Source organism: Protopterus annectens, chromosome 3.part0 (genome assembly GCF_019279795.1).
Source record: "Protopterus annectens isolate FY-2018-M chromosome 3.part0, PAN1.0, whole genome shotgun sequence".
NCBI classification, from domain to species: Eukaryota; Metazoa; Chordata; order Ceratodontiformes; family Protopteridae; genus Protopterus; species Protopterus annectens.
The window spans coordinates 1,923,635,678-1,923,654,687 of NC_056731.1; the positions used below are offsets into that span (position 1 = coordinate 1,923,635,678).

The window sequence follows — 19,010 nt, forward strand, 5'->3', positions numbered from 1 at the left end:
TTCTGATGAAGAGGAACACGGATGCAGAGCAGTCCATTCCTTCTGCATCTCCCCAGAGATTTTTTTTCTTCGGGAAACTACCTTGAGGGAACACTTCCATTGGGAAGGGAAAAGATTTATTTTCAGAAGAAAAAAGAAAGGGGAAGAATTTTTTTGCTACCTCAGCAGAGACCTCTGGCGATTCCCCCCAGTCAAGCCTGATAGGTACTAAATTTCCTAACTCACCACATTTTTTTACAAAAGCCAATAATGCTGACCCTGAAACCATTCTCAAGGCCCCCAGGGAATGAAGGACTCTATTGCTAAGAAGGGAAAAAAGGTATATACCTCGGCCACCCTAGCCATGAGGGCCTCAAATTGTCAGTTCCATATGCTTAAATATCAGCAGTTTCTGTTATCACAATTAAGGAATAAAATGTCACAACCTGAACAACCAGATTTGAAGGAGTTGCAGGATATGATGCATAGTGCAGAACAAGTGGGTAAGCACACTTTACAATTTGGCTATGATGCTCTAGAGGCCTCAAGTAGAGCTGCTGTTACAGGATCAGTCATTCGTAGACATGCCTGGCTTAGGGAACAAACCTTGCCTGATCATGTTAAAGCTAAACTACTAGATGCTCCTTTACAAAATAATGTATTATTTGGTACTAATGCTGAGGAGATACTACGGAAAATGGAAGAAAAAGCTAAATCTATGCAAACTGTCAAAGCTTTTCTACAGGTACAACCACCGTTTTTAGCAGAAATTGGCCTTCAAAAACTGGTCCTTTCCAGCCACGGACAAGCCCCAAAGAGGTAGATACAGGAGGCAGACAATGGCAAACTCCAGCACCAAGAGGTGCGAAGACAGTGTGACGACAATACAGGAAACAAACCCATTGACTTTCCCTTTGCATGCCAAGCAAGTCTCAGCTGGCAGCATGGCATATCACAACAAACAAATGGATCCTGGACATTATAAACAGAGTTACAGATTTCATTTTCACACTCTTCCAAAAACACAAATCAGGGGCAGGCTCAAATACAAAATTTCAAAGCTCATGGAATTCCAGACTATTCCTGGTACCAAGGAAGGCAACCGATTGAGACCCATTTTGGACTTATCCATCCTAAACACATTTCTACTCATACCAAAATTCAAGATGCTTACCTTGCAGCTTCTTCCATGCTGGGCAGGAGGTCTGGCTGTAACATTGACCTCAAGGAGGCATACCTGCATGTCCCAATCAGACAAAGCTGCAGAAGATACCTCAGATTTCTTGCAGGTTCAATCCACTATCAATTCTCTGCATTGCAAATGCCTGGCATCAGTAATTGCCTACTGCAGACTTTAAGGGATACAAATTTACCCTTATTTGGCGACTGCCTGATCCAAGCGGACAGCAAACACATACTTCTGGAACATCTGGCTTATGTAACACCGGTTATTGAATTCTCTGGGATACACAGTCAACAAAGAGAAATCCAGGCTAACACCATCTCAGAAAATAATTTTCCTGGGTGCCAACTTGGACACAAACACCCAGATGGCCTATCTTACACCAGAAAAACAGGGGCAACTAACTCAGTACTTCAAAATACTAGCAAATTGTACCAGGCTAACTGCAAGGAAAATCCTGCAGGCTCTGGGCTTCATGGCATCTTGCATTCTTCTAATCCCATGTGCAAAGTTGCATATGAGGAAACTTCAATGGTACCTAACCAAACCTATGGTCTCAACACAGCCACAGTTTGGAAACAATAATACCACTAATCCCATGTTTGCAAAAGGAATTTCTATGGTGGGCCCAAGCATGCCAAACAAACACAGGTCTGCCATTCTGCAAGCCTCAAGCAAATCAAGTCATCACAACAGACGCCTCAGACTACGCCTGGGGGCACACATGACAGACAGTTGCATTCAGGGCAAATGGTCCCAAAAGGAAAAGCACCTTCACATCAATCAAAAGGAAATGCTAGCAGTGATAAATGCAATTACAGCTTCAAGGACCTCTGCATCCAGGGCAATTATTGATAAGAACAGACAACACCACAGTAATGTGGTACATAAACAAACAAGGAGGAACACATTCATACCCCTGTGCAGGCTGGCCATGTCACTTTGAACTTGGCTCTGGAATCAAAAACGAACTCAAGCAAGTAGTACCTGCCAGGGTTTGGAAAACAGCTGGCAGACAATCTAAGCAGAAATATGACAGACCGCGAATGGAAGTTGCATCCTCAAGTGTTTACAAAGATAATCCAAGTGGGGAAGGCCAGACATAGATCTCTTTGCCTCCACAAAATTCTGCTCAAGGACATTCCATCCAAAGGCCTGGGCGCCCTTTCTTTCAGTTGGGCAGCACGGACAGTTTCGCCTCCCACCTTTGCCTCTTCTGCCCAAGGTGCTCTTGAAAGCAAGAGCAGACAGACCGAAGATGATACTGATTGCTCCAGACTGGCTAAGACAACACTGGTACCCACTCCTGAGGAGCCTACACATTCTCCCCCCTGACCCTACCTTTAATGCCTCTTCTACTGACTCAGCACAGCTACAAAACTCTTCACAGTCAGCTGAAAACACTCAATCTGGCTGCATGGAAAATTCCTTAACACCACAACAGACCCTACTCTCCAAGGAGGTGCAGGATGTCATTTTGGAGGCCAGAAGGCCATCTACTAGAAAGGCTTACTCCGCAAAATGGAAATGGTTTTGCGCTTGGAATGAGAAAAAAGGCCAGGATCCTAGAAAACTGAATTTGCCTCATATTACAGTATCTAGCTGAGCTGTTGAGCAGTGGACTTTCATTTTCCTCCATCAAAATCCATGTCTCAGCCATTTCTGCAGAGTACAACACTGATCCACCCTTATTCTCTCACCCACTCTTAAGACAGTTCCTCAGAGGGGCTAAGAATATAAGACCTCCAAGGAAACAACCAATACCTGCCTGGGAGTCCTGGAAAACAGCTTTTCCTTCTGGCCATTACCTCTCAGAGGGTTTGAACAACAAGCCCTCATGGCTGTGCAGCCCTTTCTCATCTTCCATCAGGGCAGGGTTTCCCTCTGAACCAAAACCGCCATTTATGCCTAAGTAGTATCCAGGGTAGCTTTAAATCAGGCCATTCACTTACCTACTTTTTACCCCAATCCTCAAAACAAAGGGAAAGGCTGCTACATTCCTTAGACATCCATACTATTTGGACAGAACAAAGCCTTTCAGGAAATCAGAACAACTCTTTGTGTCCTATGCTGTAGGAGCTCAAGGGAAGCCAATTTCCAAACAGACAATTTCAAAGTGGATAGGCCACTGCATACGGTTTTGTTACTCCTTTCATGGTAAATCTGTACCTGCAGGCATCAGATCCCACTCCACAAGGGCCACAGCTACCTCTGCAGCCTTCCTCAGAGGAGTCCCTACCAAAGATATTTTGGAGGTAGCCACTTGGAGTTCTGTGCATACCTTCACTAAACACTACCACCTACCTTTATACTCCAAAACTAGAGCAGGCTTTGCCACTGCTGTGTTGCAGGGCATTCTGACTCCTCCCAGTTCCTCCTAGTGCCTACCACCCTGTGCGTAGCTTTGGGATTCTACCCATCTGACTGCAGCTGTATGCGCTATGAACATAGTACAGTTTTGTACCTACCATAAATGTAGATGTTCGAGTGCTAATACAGCTGCAGTCTCCTTCCCAGACCTAGTGGCTAACTCCTCATCTTACAACTTGATTGGGTTATCCTTCTATGGTGTATTTGCTTGCAACTACTGGTTTTTGATTATATTACAATGCATGATTATATATTTTATATATATATATATATATATATATATATATATATATATATGTATGTATATGTATATAGCCTTCCTTCTGGGAGCACCTGACATCTGGGGCAAGAAAGACTGAAGAAAAAGGAGAACCCATCTGTTATGACTGCAGCTGTATTAGCACTCGAACATCTACATTTATGGTAGGTACAAAACTGTACTTTTCCTACATTCCTTCAGAGCAAAACTGTGTGGCAGACAAGCTGAGCAGGATAAGGGCAGGCCCTCCTGAATGGAAACTAGATGGGGGTGGTCTTCCAAGATTTGATCCATTTCCTCAAGTAGACCTCTTTGAACAATCAGCTGGCACTCCATGTAAGAAGGCCTGGAAGACTGATGACCTCTTTTCCTTGGGACTAGAATGTTCCTGTATGCTTTTTTACCTTTTCCAGTAATATACAGGATACTTCTGAAGATTCAGAAGGAAGGAATCTCCCAGTATCACTAAGGTGAACCCCTTCTGAACCAGGCAACCAATTGTCCTCTCTTCTTTTGGAAAAAGACCATGGGCAATTAACGACAAGCTTCCTCACAGACTGGATATACTCATGTAATAAAAAGGGTGTTTGATGCACCCTGACACCAGTCTGTTTCGTTTGGCAGCTTGGATGATAGTATTTTAATGCCCTTTAGGTACCTGGTTATTGAGGACATGCAGCGAGTACTAATGGAGGCAAGAAAGCCTGCTATTAGAAAGTCATATATTAGGAAATGGAAAAGATTTTCTAGTTGGTTTTATAATGTTTGTGAGTTACTGTCCTTTGGCCTTACTTGCTCTTCTTTTGCTGTTCATTTACCGGCCATTTCAGCATATCTGCCCATGGATCCTCCTCTTTCAATGCATTCTTATGCCAAAATGTTTTTGAATGGGATTTTGCATTGTTCGAGAAGTTAACAGTTGCTGTATTTGAACCAGCTAACCTGGCTTACTTGAAGTTCTTAACATGGAAAACAGTTTTACTGATCGCTCTGACCTCTGCAACAAGAGTATTAAGGTTGACTTATGAGAGATTGCAATTCGATCTCATTTTCCACAGAGCTGATCCTTATTTTATGCCTAAAGTAATATCGGAGTTTACTTTACACCAAACTGTTCATCTTCCCGTTTTCTTTCCTGAGACCAAAAACATGGGAGAGGGGATACTCCATACCTTGTGCATTCAGACAACTCTGGTGCTGTCTAGATAGACCTAAACATTTCAGATATTTGGATCAGTTCATTTCTTGTGAAGGTAGGAAGAAGGGACAATCTATGTCCAAGCAGACTATTTCCAAATGGTTGTGTAAGGCTGTTAACTCTTGTTATACTCACCACAGCATACAGGGTTGTGAACACGTCTCCGATTGTAACCACATTATTATATGTTTGAGACATGGATGCCAAGAATTTGCTCTTCAGCTAACTCCTGGCAACCTTGTAGAAAACACACAGTAATAGGTTATGATCTGTGAGACCTGATCATAACTGTTCGTAGTTCATGCAGGTTTATCTACTCCGTGTACTGCTAGCTACAAACAAAAGCTAAAGTATTTTACTTACATTAAAAGGTAGTAAAGCACTTAGCGAGTGCTGTCACATCGACAGCAAGTAAGGAAAAAAAAATCATCCCTAATTTAAACAATTTACTTAAGTGGACATGGGAGGAAAGATTCAAAAACCAAATGTAATAGTGCATAAGGGGTGCATAACGCACCTTTGAAAGTGCTGTTATGGTTGGGTCTTGCACTGTTGTGGCAAGTAACAGGCTTATCTTTTTTTCCGATTTTTGGAGTGTAATCATAGCTCTCCGTGTACTACAAAACTGTTCTAGACAGGGTCAGGGACCTTGGCTTCATCTATGGCTTTTTGGAAAAGGTTGGATTCTAAATGTATTTCTGAAGCTGCAGTTTGGTCCTCTGTATATAATTTTGCAAAACAATCTAAGCTTGACTCCTTTTCTAGGTATAGATCAGGCTTTGCAAGGACCTTTCTTCAGGGATTTCTGTGCTCTTCTCCTTAACACCTCCCAGATGTGGTAAGCTAGGGTCATCTACCAGTATAGTTACTGCTACTGTAGCAGTGATCAATATGAAGAAGATGATACAGTTATGCAAGTAAACTTGCCATAACAGTAGATGTTCAAATGATCACTGCTGCAGTCTCTGCTCCCTCTCTCCATCCCCCTTGCTTTTTTTGGTGTGGTGTTTATGCCAGGGGATAGTTATAGGTTCATAGGTTCATACTAGGCTATCTGCCCTAGGGCATTTATAAGCCTAGCCAGAATGTGTTTGGCTTTCACCACCCATTTTAAATTTATTTTGCTATGCCCTTTTTTGAGGTTAGTATACTGTGCCTCTGTCTAACAGTGACACAGAAGTGATACCCGGGGTAAACCTACGATCTCCCATCCACTCATCAAGATTCCTCTTGAAGAGAGTCAATGAAGGACTCTGCCTAACCTGGACTGGGATTTTATTCCAGAGTGAAGGGAGCCTCTGGGTTATGAATCTGTCCCTCCAGCATGTCCTATTTATTTCAGTGCTGAGGTTCAAGTCTCTCGAGCGTAGCTCGATGGGATTTGGATTTTCTGAGGTGCAGCATGTCCATTAATTCCGGGTTGGACATGGCTTTATATGTCAGGCACAGATCGCCTCTGAACAGGCGGTATGCCACTGAGTAGAGCTGGAGTTTCTTTAACCGGGCAGCATATGGCATCTGTTTGAGCCCTTTGATCCTCTTGGTGAGGTACTTTTGGGGTCTTTCCAGTTGCTGCAGGTGTCTGGTAAGGTACATCCCAAAAGGGGCATTGTACTCAATTATGGGCCTGATGAGGAATGAGTAAAGAGGCATGATGACCTCCCCTGATCTAGATGTGAATCCCTTCATGATTAGGTGGGCTATATAAAATGTTTTTCTAACCACTTTGGCCACGTGGTTATCAAATGAGAGATTGCTATCAACTTGGGTCCCCAGGTCCCTAATTACTTCTTCTGTACTTAATGGATTACCACCTATGTGGTAATTTGTGGGCACTTAGCTTTTGCCAAAGGGGATGACTATACACTTTTTGGTATTTAGCTTGAGGCCATGGCTCTGGCACTAGTTGTCTGTTTCTATGAGGCCCTTTTGGAGGATGCTTGTGTCGGCTGGAGAGTCGATTATGGCGCCCAGTTTGCAGTCATCTGCGAACTTGGTCAGCCACAGTCCTTCCGTGTTGGTCTGTACCTCCGAGAAATATATACCGAACAAGAGAGGTCCCAGGACTGAGCCTTGTGGGACACCACTTGTAACTGGTTTGGAGTCTGACATGGCTCCAGCAATTCTAACCATGTGGGTTCTGTCCTTGAGCCAGTTTGCAATCCATCTAGTGACATAGGGGTTTATATTTAAGCTGGTGAGCTTATCTATAATGCCCGAGTGGGGTATTGTATCGAAGGCTTTTGCGAGGTCCAGGTAGGCTGTGTGGACCACCTTTCCCTCGTCAATGGCCTTGGTGACTGTTTCAAAGAAATCAACCAGGTTTAAGAGGCAGGATCTGCCCTTAACAAAGCCGAACTGGGTAGGATCCAGTGTCTGTAGGTCCCCGATATCTTTATTTATGAGGTCCATGATGATCCTTTCCATAGCTTTGCAGACCAAGCTAGTCAGGCTTATGGGGCGATAGTTTCCAGGATCCGTTGAGGCACCACCTTTATGGAGAGGGACCACTGTTGCTGTACGCCACTCTTTGGGCACATATCCTGTAGTAAGTCTGAGATTGAACAGTAGTTTTATGTTTGGGTTTAGCTGCTCTTGGAGTTCATGTAGGACGCAGCCCGGGACACTGTCTGGTCCCATTGATGCTGTGTTTTTTGCTTTGGAGAGGGCGGCTCTTACCTGAGCATCTGAGATGTCAGGGGGGCAGCACTCTGCTGGGATAGATATTTGCCCTTTTGGTGGGGAGGGGGGGGGACTTTGCACTGAACCTGTCAGCTAGGATATTGGCAGTGTCTGTGGATTTGGTGTATTTTTTGTCATTTTGGACTAATTCTGAGCATATTTGGGAATTACCACCCAGGTTCTTAACATAACTAAAGAAAGCCTTGTGATTATCCTTAGTGTCCTGTGCAATTTTTCTCTCGAAGCTGGCCTTAGACAATTTTATGAGTGCCCATAGTTTTTTGCTAATACTGATCAGTGATGCCTTCCCTTTTTGGGATTTTGCTCTATCATTTAGTAGTTTCCTCCTTCTATTGTATAGTTTGTTTATGGCTGGGGTCCACCAGACAGGACGTCTGCCTTTGGAGGATTGGGTCTTGGTTTTATTTGGGATCGCATGATCCATGCATTCCTGAAGGTGTTCATAGAATGCATTTATAAAGGATTCTGCGGTCTGGGCCGTATTTTCCACAGGTTGAAGGATTCCACCTCGGTTTTGAGGAGCATGAAATTTGCTTTAGAGAAATTTTTCACTGTGGTTTTCTGGGCAGGGGGTGGGGTCGGGATGTGAATATCCAGTGAGATTAGTTTATGGTCTGATCTTACCAGTGAGGGATACACTTCTGGTCTGGAGCATAGATTCCCCATGTTGGTGATGATCAGGTCCAGTATGTTTTCCCCTCTTGTGGGAGTGGTAACAAGTTGTTCCATAGCATTTGACTTTATAAATTCTAGGAACCTTTTGGCTAGGGTGTTGGAGCTAGAGTAAGGCTCCCAGTCTGTTTGGGTAGTTGAAGTCGCCCAATATAATGGTGTTTGGAGAGACCTTCATATTTTCCAGTGTTCTCAGGAAGGCCGAGTGGCATTCCTGGGTTTGGGAGGGCGGTCTGTAGCAGGCTATAAACTGGAAGGCAGTTTTACCCACTGTTAGTTGCACATGGATAGTCTCTGATGCTTCGTGCTTTGCCACCAACCTGGAGGTGTGGGTATCTTTGATGAATATCGAAACTCCCCCTCCTTTTGTGGTTCGGTCCAAGTTTTGTGGCCGAAAAGCATGGTATGAGGTATAACCTGGTAGTGCTGGGGTGCTCTCGGGAGCCCTGAACCAGGTTTCTGTTACTGCACAGATATCGATTTCTCCATTCTAAGGAGAGTTTCGAGTGCGTGCATCTTGAGGTTTAGACTTCTGGCGTTGAGTAGCATTACTCTTAGTTTCTTATCCCTTGTGATACCTATGGAGGTGGGTTTGTCTTTTGATCCTTGCCTAAAAAAGGCACTATGGGGGTAGCAAGAGCCTTTGCCAATATCCGAAAGCCCAGGGGTGACAGGTGCAAGCTGTCCCTAGCGAAGCATCGTGGCTTGTCGAGCATATCATCCCAAGCTGACAGGCATTGAATCCCCTTTGAATGACACCAGTACTTAAGCCAGTTGTTGAAATTGATCATCTTGTCTTCATATTGTGGCATCATTCTTGGTGAGGGTAAGATGCTACTCAAGGTCAGGGTCATACCAGCCTGGGCTACATGCTCATAGACCTCCTCTGTCTCTTTTCATGTAGTCCAGGGAGGTATGTCTCAGGTCATTCACACCAGCATGGACAATGACTAAGTCATATTTGTACTTGCCTTGGAGTGACCTGAGTGCTTGTGTTATGTGGAGGATCCTAGCGCCCGACAGGCTGCTCACCGTGACCCTGTCCTTGTTCAGCCTGGTGAGCGGGACGTCAGTGTGCCTGACGATAGTCACCTATTACAAGTGTATCAGGTGTGTTGTTTAGTCTTAAGGGCTGTGACTGTTCGGCACATTGGCTTTGTGAGATGTGTTGCACGTGTTTTGTTTTGGGGTAGCAGTTGCTTGGGTGTCTGCTTTGGAGGTCTCTGCTGCTTAGGCAGATCTTTATTTAGAGCCTCCGAGTATGTTTTTGTGTGATTATGTGTTTGGTTTGCTGTCGTGGTAGGTCTATGTGAGACTGGAATTGTAGTGAGTGTGGTTTCCTTCTCCTCCTGACTGGTTATGCCAGTACTGAGTTGAGAGAGCTTAGCCTCCAGTTTGGCTATATGGTTGCATCTCTCACATGTGTTGGAATTTGTTGGGAGGAGGAGAGGGTTGTCTGTGTACATGAGGCAGTTGTAACATTGCCTCAAGATTCCCAGATTCACCAGCTGGACCGGAGATGAGATTGACAACTGACCTTTGGACATGCTAGAATAATATTGGGAATTCCTTTATAATTGAAAACAAGGGCCAGTGGGAAGTGAGGGTGTAGTGCTTTTAATTTGTAGTGCTGACTTATATAATTGCTTTAGTGAGTAAGTGCCAGGTAACTTAATGTTACAGGTAACTTAAATGCAAAAACGACAAACAGTAACTTTCTTTCAAGTGAAACAAGGAAATAAGTACAGTAAGCAATGCAGATATCACTAGTGATCCACAGAAGCGCTTTTTGTTCTTCCTAGCATTATCCTTCCAGGGCTCAGCCTCCCTTTCTCTATTGGCAGGAAAGTTCCGAAGGGCTTGGTGCCCAAGCTTGTCTTTTAGTAAGCTCAGCTTGAGCTGCCTGACAGTTTGAGCGAGCGCCAGGTGCCCTGAAGCTTTCAAAGCTGGCTGGCTGTTGTACCCTTGGCAGGAAGCCATATAGCTAAGGCTACAGGAGCAGCAATCATTGAACATCTGCTGTTATGGTGAGTTTATTTATTCAACTGTACTTTCATCTCCTTATGTCATAGACTTCAACCGCTCCTAGATAGAACTTTGCTCAGTTGGATTTGGCTTCAGCTGGTACCTCATTTCTTATCGCCAAAATGCAAGAGTTTCCCCATCTCCTTTATTTTCTGTGTTACATCTCCACGAAATTTGATTCACATTTGGGGACTGTCTCTGTTTGTGTAAACATTTCCAACTGAAAATATGAAATTCTTTTGGCTCTAGTAGACAATTTTGGCCTTAAAAATGACATACCATTCTTCTCTGAATTGTGTTGCTCAGTCTGACTTCTATAATCCACCGTTACCTAACCTTTTTTGTAAAGTCTTAAGTCCTTTACATACTCGCTGTTGAATGTTTTATTTTTTTCATTGACCATCCTGGTAACTCCAGTAACTTCTAGGATGCCTCCCTCTCTTTGTTGCCCTCTAGTGCCTGTTCACTACTGATACTATAGCTAAATGTAACAAGTATTTATTGTCCTTAAGCGGAACTTTGCTTTATTTATTTATTAGGTTCGCTTTAGTTGTTGTCCAACTCGGTACTCTGTCTTGTGTTTAATTTGTTCCCAGTATACTGAGCTCATATTGTTGCTATAATCTTTACAAGATGTGGTTGTCCTGTTAATTCTTCCTCCTCATTCCTATGGGGAGTAGTTCATTCTTCCAAGTTTGAGTGTTTTATAGCCTAATACCTTTTTGGCTGACCTCAGAATAATGGACTTGTATTTATCTTTCCTCCCTCCTAATAACTTTGACCAGATAATCAGGTTTTCGACTTCTTGACCTTTTCTTCCTTGAGTGAGGATTATTTTTTTCCCCAACAAGGGTAGTAATTGTTGTTTTGTACCAAGTAAGTTGACCTCAGTTGTATTGCCTGTGATAACTTTTCAGATCTGGCACTGATAGTCTTCCCTGGTCCAAAAGAATTATTCTTATCCCAGCTGATCTTAGAGTTCTTATCTTCCTGCATAAAATGAGGAGGAGACCTTTCCAAGTAAGCTGAAAGATTAATATTTGACTAAAATAAATTCATATGTATTGAAATGTAATCAAGTGGTAGTATTAAGATGAACTGGCACCTCATAACTCCGTTACAAATTTCTGCTTATTCTGGACACTTGCATTCACTCCCTTCTTATCTTCAGAAGAGGTGGATATTGCTTCTGAAACCTAGAGTAACATAAATTGCTGATATAAATCTTTCATCATTCTGCTTGGTCCTGGACACTGTTCCCAAGGGAAGAGCCAAGTTTTTTTTTTTTCGCATCTTGCAGAATCTGCCCCCACCAAAAAACTATTCTGGACAACTTAAGTCATCTCGTCCTTTTAAGTTTTGGGTAAGTGTAAATTCATGTAAAGGGAATCCCTCTATGGATATAGGCTGGCTAAAATCTACATTTTGTTTGGTAGAAATTATTTCAGATGTTTGTGTGCATTAATTTAGTTTTTATTGTCTCTGATTTTATTTTTTGTCTGCTTTTGTTAACCAGGGCCTTGAACTAGCTGAGCATTTTACTCCTGAGGATACACGGAAAATGGCATTAGCTTTGGCTCAACAGAATCGACGTTCTATCCCATTACTTCGGGCTCTTTCATACCACCTTATGCAGAAGCACTTTGACTTCCGCAGCAGTTTATTAGTAGATTTGGCATTTGCTTATGGTAGGTTATTTTGCTTCCTAATGTATCATCTCTTCTTCCTCTTCCTCTCTCAGAAGCACACATTGTTCAGTCTCTAGTCAGAACTAACCACAGCACATGAAAATATATGTATAATGATCATTGCTGGAGGTGGTGCATGTTGATAAGAAATCATAACTGTCAAGACATCCTTGTAAGTAGATGTTGTATCTAGTGTAATTAAGTGCCGTCTCGTACATGAACATTGCGCGTGGCATAAGTGGCACTTTTTAATGTGGCTATGGAAAATCTTAACTCAGTCACCACTGCAAAACTGCTTGTAATGGAATTTGTATCACAACTCTAGAGGTATTATTTTACTTTCATATGTTTTATTATAATTGAGTCTTTTCAGCCATTGGTTCTCCCATTTAGTTCTTGACTGGTGGGTGGTGTTTTGCGGAGTTTGCATTCCTTGCCTCCTCTAAAAAGAGGTATATGTATTAATTGCTAATTCACTAATTACAGAAAGCTACTTGTCATATGGTATACATTTGTTGTACATTGTTCACTCTTGAATGCAAACCTTATTGGGATTGGTCATACCTGTATTGTCTGTTTATTTACTCAGACTCCAGACAGCAAATAGTGCTAGAAGTGAAGAAATATGTGATGGAACTGAGGAAATATGTTTGTCATCAAGAGTTTGTGTTTAGAAATTCAGGTGTAATGTGCACTAAAATATTATCTTCCAGCTCATATTTTCATCAGAAAATCTGGAATCTTTGAATCCAGATATTCAGCTTAATCCCTCAAGGTACATGGATTAGCAGACAATTCTGTAAAATAGTGCCACATTACTGCATGTCACTGGGAAAGATGTCTCAAGGGTATTTACTTGTACTTTTCTTGTAAAATAGTGCAAGAAAAAACAGCAGCTGTACGGCAGAAGTTCAGTAATTAGTGTGAATATAGAGGAATTTCATATTACCAATATAACTAAGACAACTGCACTAGTGATCATTCGAATATCTACTGTTAAGGTAAGTTTGCCTACACAACTGTACTATCCTCATGTTGTAAGATGGATAGTAAGCTGGCCAACAGATGGAACCTGTATAGTTAAAAAGTAGCATGTGTCATCTCAAAAAACAGGTGAATAGTGGCATTCCTCAGGGCTCAGTACTGGGATTCCTTTTGTTTGGCATCTGCTTATTGGATCTCCAAAGCGGTAATTCAGATATAGGTTCATAGGTAGGTACTAGGCTATCGGCCCTAGGGCCCATACAAGCCTAACCAAAAAATGTACCCTGGCTTTTGCCACCCAAGAAAATTATTTTCCTGTGCCCCTGTCGAGCAGAGCCACAGAAATGATCTCCGGGGTGAATTTCCCATTTCCTATCCAATCATCAAGATTTTTCTTGAAGAGTGCTAATGAGGAGCTCTGTTTGACATAGATAGGTAGTCCGTTCCAGAGTATGGGAAGTCTCTGGGACAGGAATCTATCCCTCCAGCATGTTCTGTTTATTGTGGTGACAAGGTTTAGGTCCCTAGAGCGTTTAGCTCGGAGGGATTGGGATTTCTTTAAGTGGAGCATGTCCAACAGCTCTAGATTTGACATAGCTTTGTATGTTAGATAGAAATCGTCCCTGAGTAGGCGATATGCGATGGAGTAAAGCTGTAGTTTTTTGAGACTGTCTGCATAGGGCATCTGTTTGAGGCCAGTAATCCTCTTTGTGAGGTATTTCTGTGGTCTTTCCAGTTGTTGTAGATGTCTTGTGAGGTACATACCAAAAGGGGCGTTGTACTCTATAATGGGTCTAATGAGTGATGAGTAGAGGGGAACAATGACCTCTTTTTTTCTGGATGAGAATCATTTTGTGATGAGCCACGTAGAAGGATTTCCTGACCACTGTGGCGATGTGATTATCAAAGGAGAGACTACTGTCCACCTGTGTCCCAAGGTCTCATCACATTTTCGGCATTAAGTAGACTACCAGCTTATGTGGTAGTTCATGGGTACAGAGTTTTTACCAAAGGGGATGACAATACACTTTTTGGCATTGAGCTTCAGGCCATGGCTTTGACACCAGGTATCTGTCTGTGAGGTCCTTTTGTAGTTTGTCCACATCGTTAGGAGTTTCGATTATGGCTCCTAGTTTGCAGTCATCTGCAAACTTTGTTAGCCAAAGACCTTCTGTGCTGGCCTGCACTTCAGAGAAGTAGATACCAAACAGGAGAGGACCCAGGACTGAACCCTGTGGTACTCCACTTGTCACTGGTCTGATGTCGGATTTGGAATCTGCTACTTTCACAGTGTGGGTTCTGTCTGTGAGCCAGTTGGCAACCCATCTTGTGACATAGGGATTGATGCCTAGTTTAGTGAGCTTATCTAGAATTCCAGAGTGGGGGATGGTGTCGAAAGCCTTGGCGAGATCTAGATAAGCTGTGTGAACCATTTTACCCTCATCTATGGCTTTGGTGACTGCTTCAAAGAAGTCAATCAAGTTTAGGAGATATGATCTGCCTTTTACAAATCCAAACTGGGTAGGGTCCAGAGTTTGGAGATTACCAATGTCTTTGTTTATGAGTTTCACGATGATACGTTCCATGGCCTTGCAGACCAGGCTCGTCAGGCTAATGGGGCGGTAATTCCTGGGGTCTGTCGTGACTCCCTCTTTGTGGAGTGGGATAACCGTCATGGTGTGCCATTCAGTGGGTACAAAGCCTGAGGTGAGGCTATGATTGAACATGGTACTTGGGTAGGGTGCCAGTTCATTCTATAGTTCGTGTAGAACGCAGCCTGGAATATTGTCAGGTCCCATGGATGCTGTGTTCTTGGCTTTGGAGAGTGTGTTTTTTACCTGTGCAGCCGTGATTATAGGAACTTTGAATTCTTCTGGTATAGAGATGGTCCCTCTAGGGGATGAGAGGGGGGTAAAGTTAGCACTGAACCTATCTGCTAGGATGTTGGCAATATCAGTTGGTTCTGTATATTTAGTGCCATTGTGCTGTAACTCAGAGCAGATCTGAGTGTTCCCATTTAGATTCTTGACATAGCTATAGAATGCTTTGTGGTTGTCTTTAGAGTCAGTGGCAATTTTGTTTTCGTAACTAGCTTTGGAGGATTTTATGAGGGATCTCAGCTTCTTACTGAGGTTGACCAGGGAGTTCCTCCAGTCATGGGATTTTACTCTTTTTTGCAACAGTTTCTTCTGTTGTAGAGTTTGTTTATAGCAGAAGACCACCAGGTTGGCTTCCTTTTTTTGGAGGATAACAACTTGGTTCTATTAGGGATAGCATGATCCATGCATTCGTTTAAGTGCTTATAAAGTGCATTTGTGTAGGATTTGGCAGTCATACCTCTATTGTCCGTCTGCATGGGTGTCATGAAGTTTGCCACTTCTGTCTTAAGAAGTGTGAAGTTGGCTTTGGAGAAGTTTTTTACGATGGTTTCCCTAATTGGGGGTGGGGTGGGATGTGGATGTCTAGGCTGATTAGCTTGTGGTCAGATCTGACCAATGAGGAATTGACCTCTGGTGTGGAACACTGGTTTTCCATGTTGGTAATGACCAGGTCTAGGATATTGCTGCCCCTGGTGGGGGTGTGAATAAGTTGATCCAAGGCATTGGAAATTATGAATTCTAGAAAACGTTGAGCAGAAGAGTTGGTACATGAGTAGTTTTCCAAGTTAATGGTGGGGTAGTTGAAATCGCTCATTATTAGGGTGTTGGGTTGTACCCTAATACTTTCCAGTGTATCAAGAAATGAGGAGTGTGAATCCTGGGGCATGGTGGGGGTCTGTAGCAAGCTACAATTTGGATTGCAGTCTTGCCCAGAGTTAGTTGCACTTGGATAATCTCGGATGCATTATGCTGTGCAACTAGCCTGGAGGTGTGGATATCCTTAATGAATATGGACACGCCTCCGCCTTTAGTGCTTTGTTAGGTGGCCGAAAGGTGTGGTATGAATTGTAGCCTGGTAATGCAGGGGTGCTCTCTGGAGCTTTGAACCAGGTCTCTGTCACTGCATAGATGTCAGTGTTCTCCATTTTAAGGAGTGCCTCAAGTGAGTGCATTTTTAGGTTTAGACTTCTAGCATTACCCTCAGATTTTGCTTATTTGTACCTGTTAGGGTGGTGAATTTGTCATTTGAACCTTGCCTAAAAAAGGCACTAATAGGGGTGGCAAGAGCCTTAGCCAGTATCCGGAATCTTAAGGGCGACAGGTGCAGGCCATCTCTGGCAAAGCATCGTGGTCTGTTGATCATGTTGTCCCAGGCAGACAAATGCTGGATCCCCTTAGAACAACACCAGAAGCTTAGCCAATTGTTGAAGTCAATCATTTTATCCTTGTACTGTGGTATCATTCCGGGTGATGGCAGGATGCTACTCAGGGTTAGGGTCATACCTGCCTGGGATACAAGATCGGAGAGCTCCTCCATGTCTCTCTTCATGTAGTCCAGGGAGGTACGTCTCAGGTCATTCACACCAGCATGTTCAATGACAGTGTCATATTTGTACTTATTGTGGAGTGACCTGAGTGCATGCGTTATGTGGCAGATCCTGGCACCTGACAGGCAGAGTGAGTGGAACATCAGTGTGCCTGACTATAGAGTCACCTATGACTAGAGTGTTTGGTATGTTGTTATGCCTTATGGGCTGTGATTGAGTGGCACACTGAGTTTGTGGGCTTTGTGTCATTTGGGTTGTGTTGGGGTGTGGAGTTTGCTTGCGTTTATGCTTTGGATGTCCCTGATGCTTGGGCAGGTTTTTATTGAGAGCCTCCCCGAATGTAGGTGTGTGTTTTGTGTTTCTATGTGTGTGGTTTGGTGGTGTAGGTTTTGAGGGGACTATGTGATGAGTGTGGTGTGGTGCAAGTGTTTACCTTCTCCTCATGACTGTCTAGTCCAGTCTTGGGTGAAGAGAGCTTTGCTTCCAGTTTGGCTATATAAGTGCATCTCTCACAGGTTGTAGTGTTTGGTGGTAGGAGGAGAGCGTTGTCTGTGTACATGAGGCAATTGCTGCATTGCCCCAAGATGCTCAGATTCATCAGGTAGACAGGGGAAATCACTGGGAGCTGACCCTTAGACATGCCTGGATAAGTGCTTATTTATTAAGTACTAAAAACTGCTTTCCACTAGACAAGTGAGGAAAGTTGAGTGCTGTAGTAATTTGCAGCTTATGTAGTGCTTACAATGAGTTCTGAACAAGTGCTGAGTTCAAAGAAACAGCTTTGAGTGCTGAAACTAGAAAACTGGCTAGTTATATGAAACAAAACTAAGCTAGAAGGCTTCCCTCCAACCCAGAAGGGCTTGGGGGATCAGAAGCCTACAAACAGTCTAGACCACAGGAAAGCCAGGAAACTAGCTTAAAAATTGTTTTTTGTTCTCTTTTCCCAGATGCTCTCTTTGTACACAGTAGGAGTGCCTGAAATCAGAATATGATCTCACTGCACTCAGTTGAGTGAGCAAATGAGATGGGCCCAGAAGGAGTATCCAAACACAAATTTACAAGAGGGGCGGGCAGTTTCAAAGCCTCTAAGATTAACACCAAAACAGAAACGGGGAGGGTGGGTGGAAAAACTAACTGAAGAACAGAGTCAAAACTTCCAGTTCAGTTAATATTCATGCAACACAGTTAAATCAATTTAAATACTGTATTATTTGAAAAAAAAAGTGCAGATAAAGGTGCTTAAATTCTCTTATACATCCAGTTGAATACAGCTAGATCTTAGCTGGCCAAAGCTGAGGTTTTTAAGCAGAAAATGTTTCAAACTGTACCACTTAAATAGGCAATGACAGGAAATCAAAGAATATGTTGCTAACTAAATTTGTTGATGACTGCAAGTTAGGTGTTGTCATTTGCTCACTAATTCTGTGTTATTACTGCATGGGCTAAACCATAAAAAATGGTATGTTAGAAACAGGCTTAAATTAAATGCAAAGAAGTTGTGGGATTGTTTCCTTTGGTAAACAATCTCAACAGCAGCTTACTCCAGACTGATGGTTATCGGACATCTTGGTACCTTCATAGACAAACTCCTTATCCTACTTTGACCAGTGTATAGCAATACTAGTCAATAAATCCTTCCATCTGTCTTGGTTAATAAGTAAAAGTGTTTAATGTAGGTCAAAATAAGTTTTTACTTATGTTATCTTCTACCTTATTAGACCAATATTAGACTATAATGCCCCTTATAGTATGCATCTGTCCAAGTAGATCACACTGGCTAGAAAGACCCTAGAGGTTCTTAACTTAAAAATAAATAAATCACTCAACAAAAGGCCGTCAGCTACAAGACAGGGTTGAAGCTCTGTCCCCTATACACTGTCCTTACAGATTCCTGTGAAGTGATGGTCCATTCCATGCCTACACCTGCACAAAACAGCTTCAGAAGTACTCAAACTTGATGTGAATCTCCAGCAACAAATAAATAGCATGTGGTGGCGGCACAATTTTTTTAATAAAGGCTTCCATCGTATCTGGAATAATCTTCCTTTACAGGTAAAATAGGTGCGCTATCAGTTTCTGCAGGGTAAACCGTGATGATTAGCCGAGTGCCTATAAAATCATTCTGGCTGTAACTTGTTTTGCCCATCTGCAAACAGGAAGTTCCCTATGAGGGGGTGCGAGTATTAGTAAAGTGATTATGATCCATAGACTGACTCTGCCCTGTAAACTGTAAAATTCCTGTATGCCACTGGAGTTGACCTAATAGGTGTTAAGTAATTTCCTTCACATTATTCATTGTTTTACCTTGGCACAAATAATTCAGTTTTAGTGAAATAGAATGTTAAACTGAGAACTTTATTTATATGCAGTTTTAATTACGCTTTGCCTTGACAAAGTCCTATATGATCCTGTAGAATATGCAATTTGAAAATTCTCTGGTTTAGTAAACAATAGACAAATGTAAACTCCTCTGGTCCAGTAACCAGCAAGTTTACCTGCACATACATATAACTGTGGCTTAA

General features: G+C 42.7%; 1 protein-coding gene across 1 annotated transcript in view; it reads left to right on the forward strand.

The window, feature by feature from the left end:
- Nucleotides 1-19,010, forward strand: part of TBRG4 (transforming growth factor beta regulator 4) — a 1,565,288-nt gene that overhangs the window by 406,088 nt on the left and 1,140,190 nt on the right. Inside the window, exon 5 of the mRNA XM_044066066.1 lies at nt 11,906-12,077. Coding sequence (XP_043922001.1) covers nt 11,906-12,077 — 172 coding nt within the window. The remainder of the gene's footprint in view (nt 1-11,905; nt 12,078-19,010) is intronic.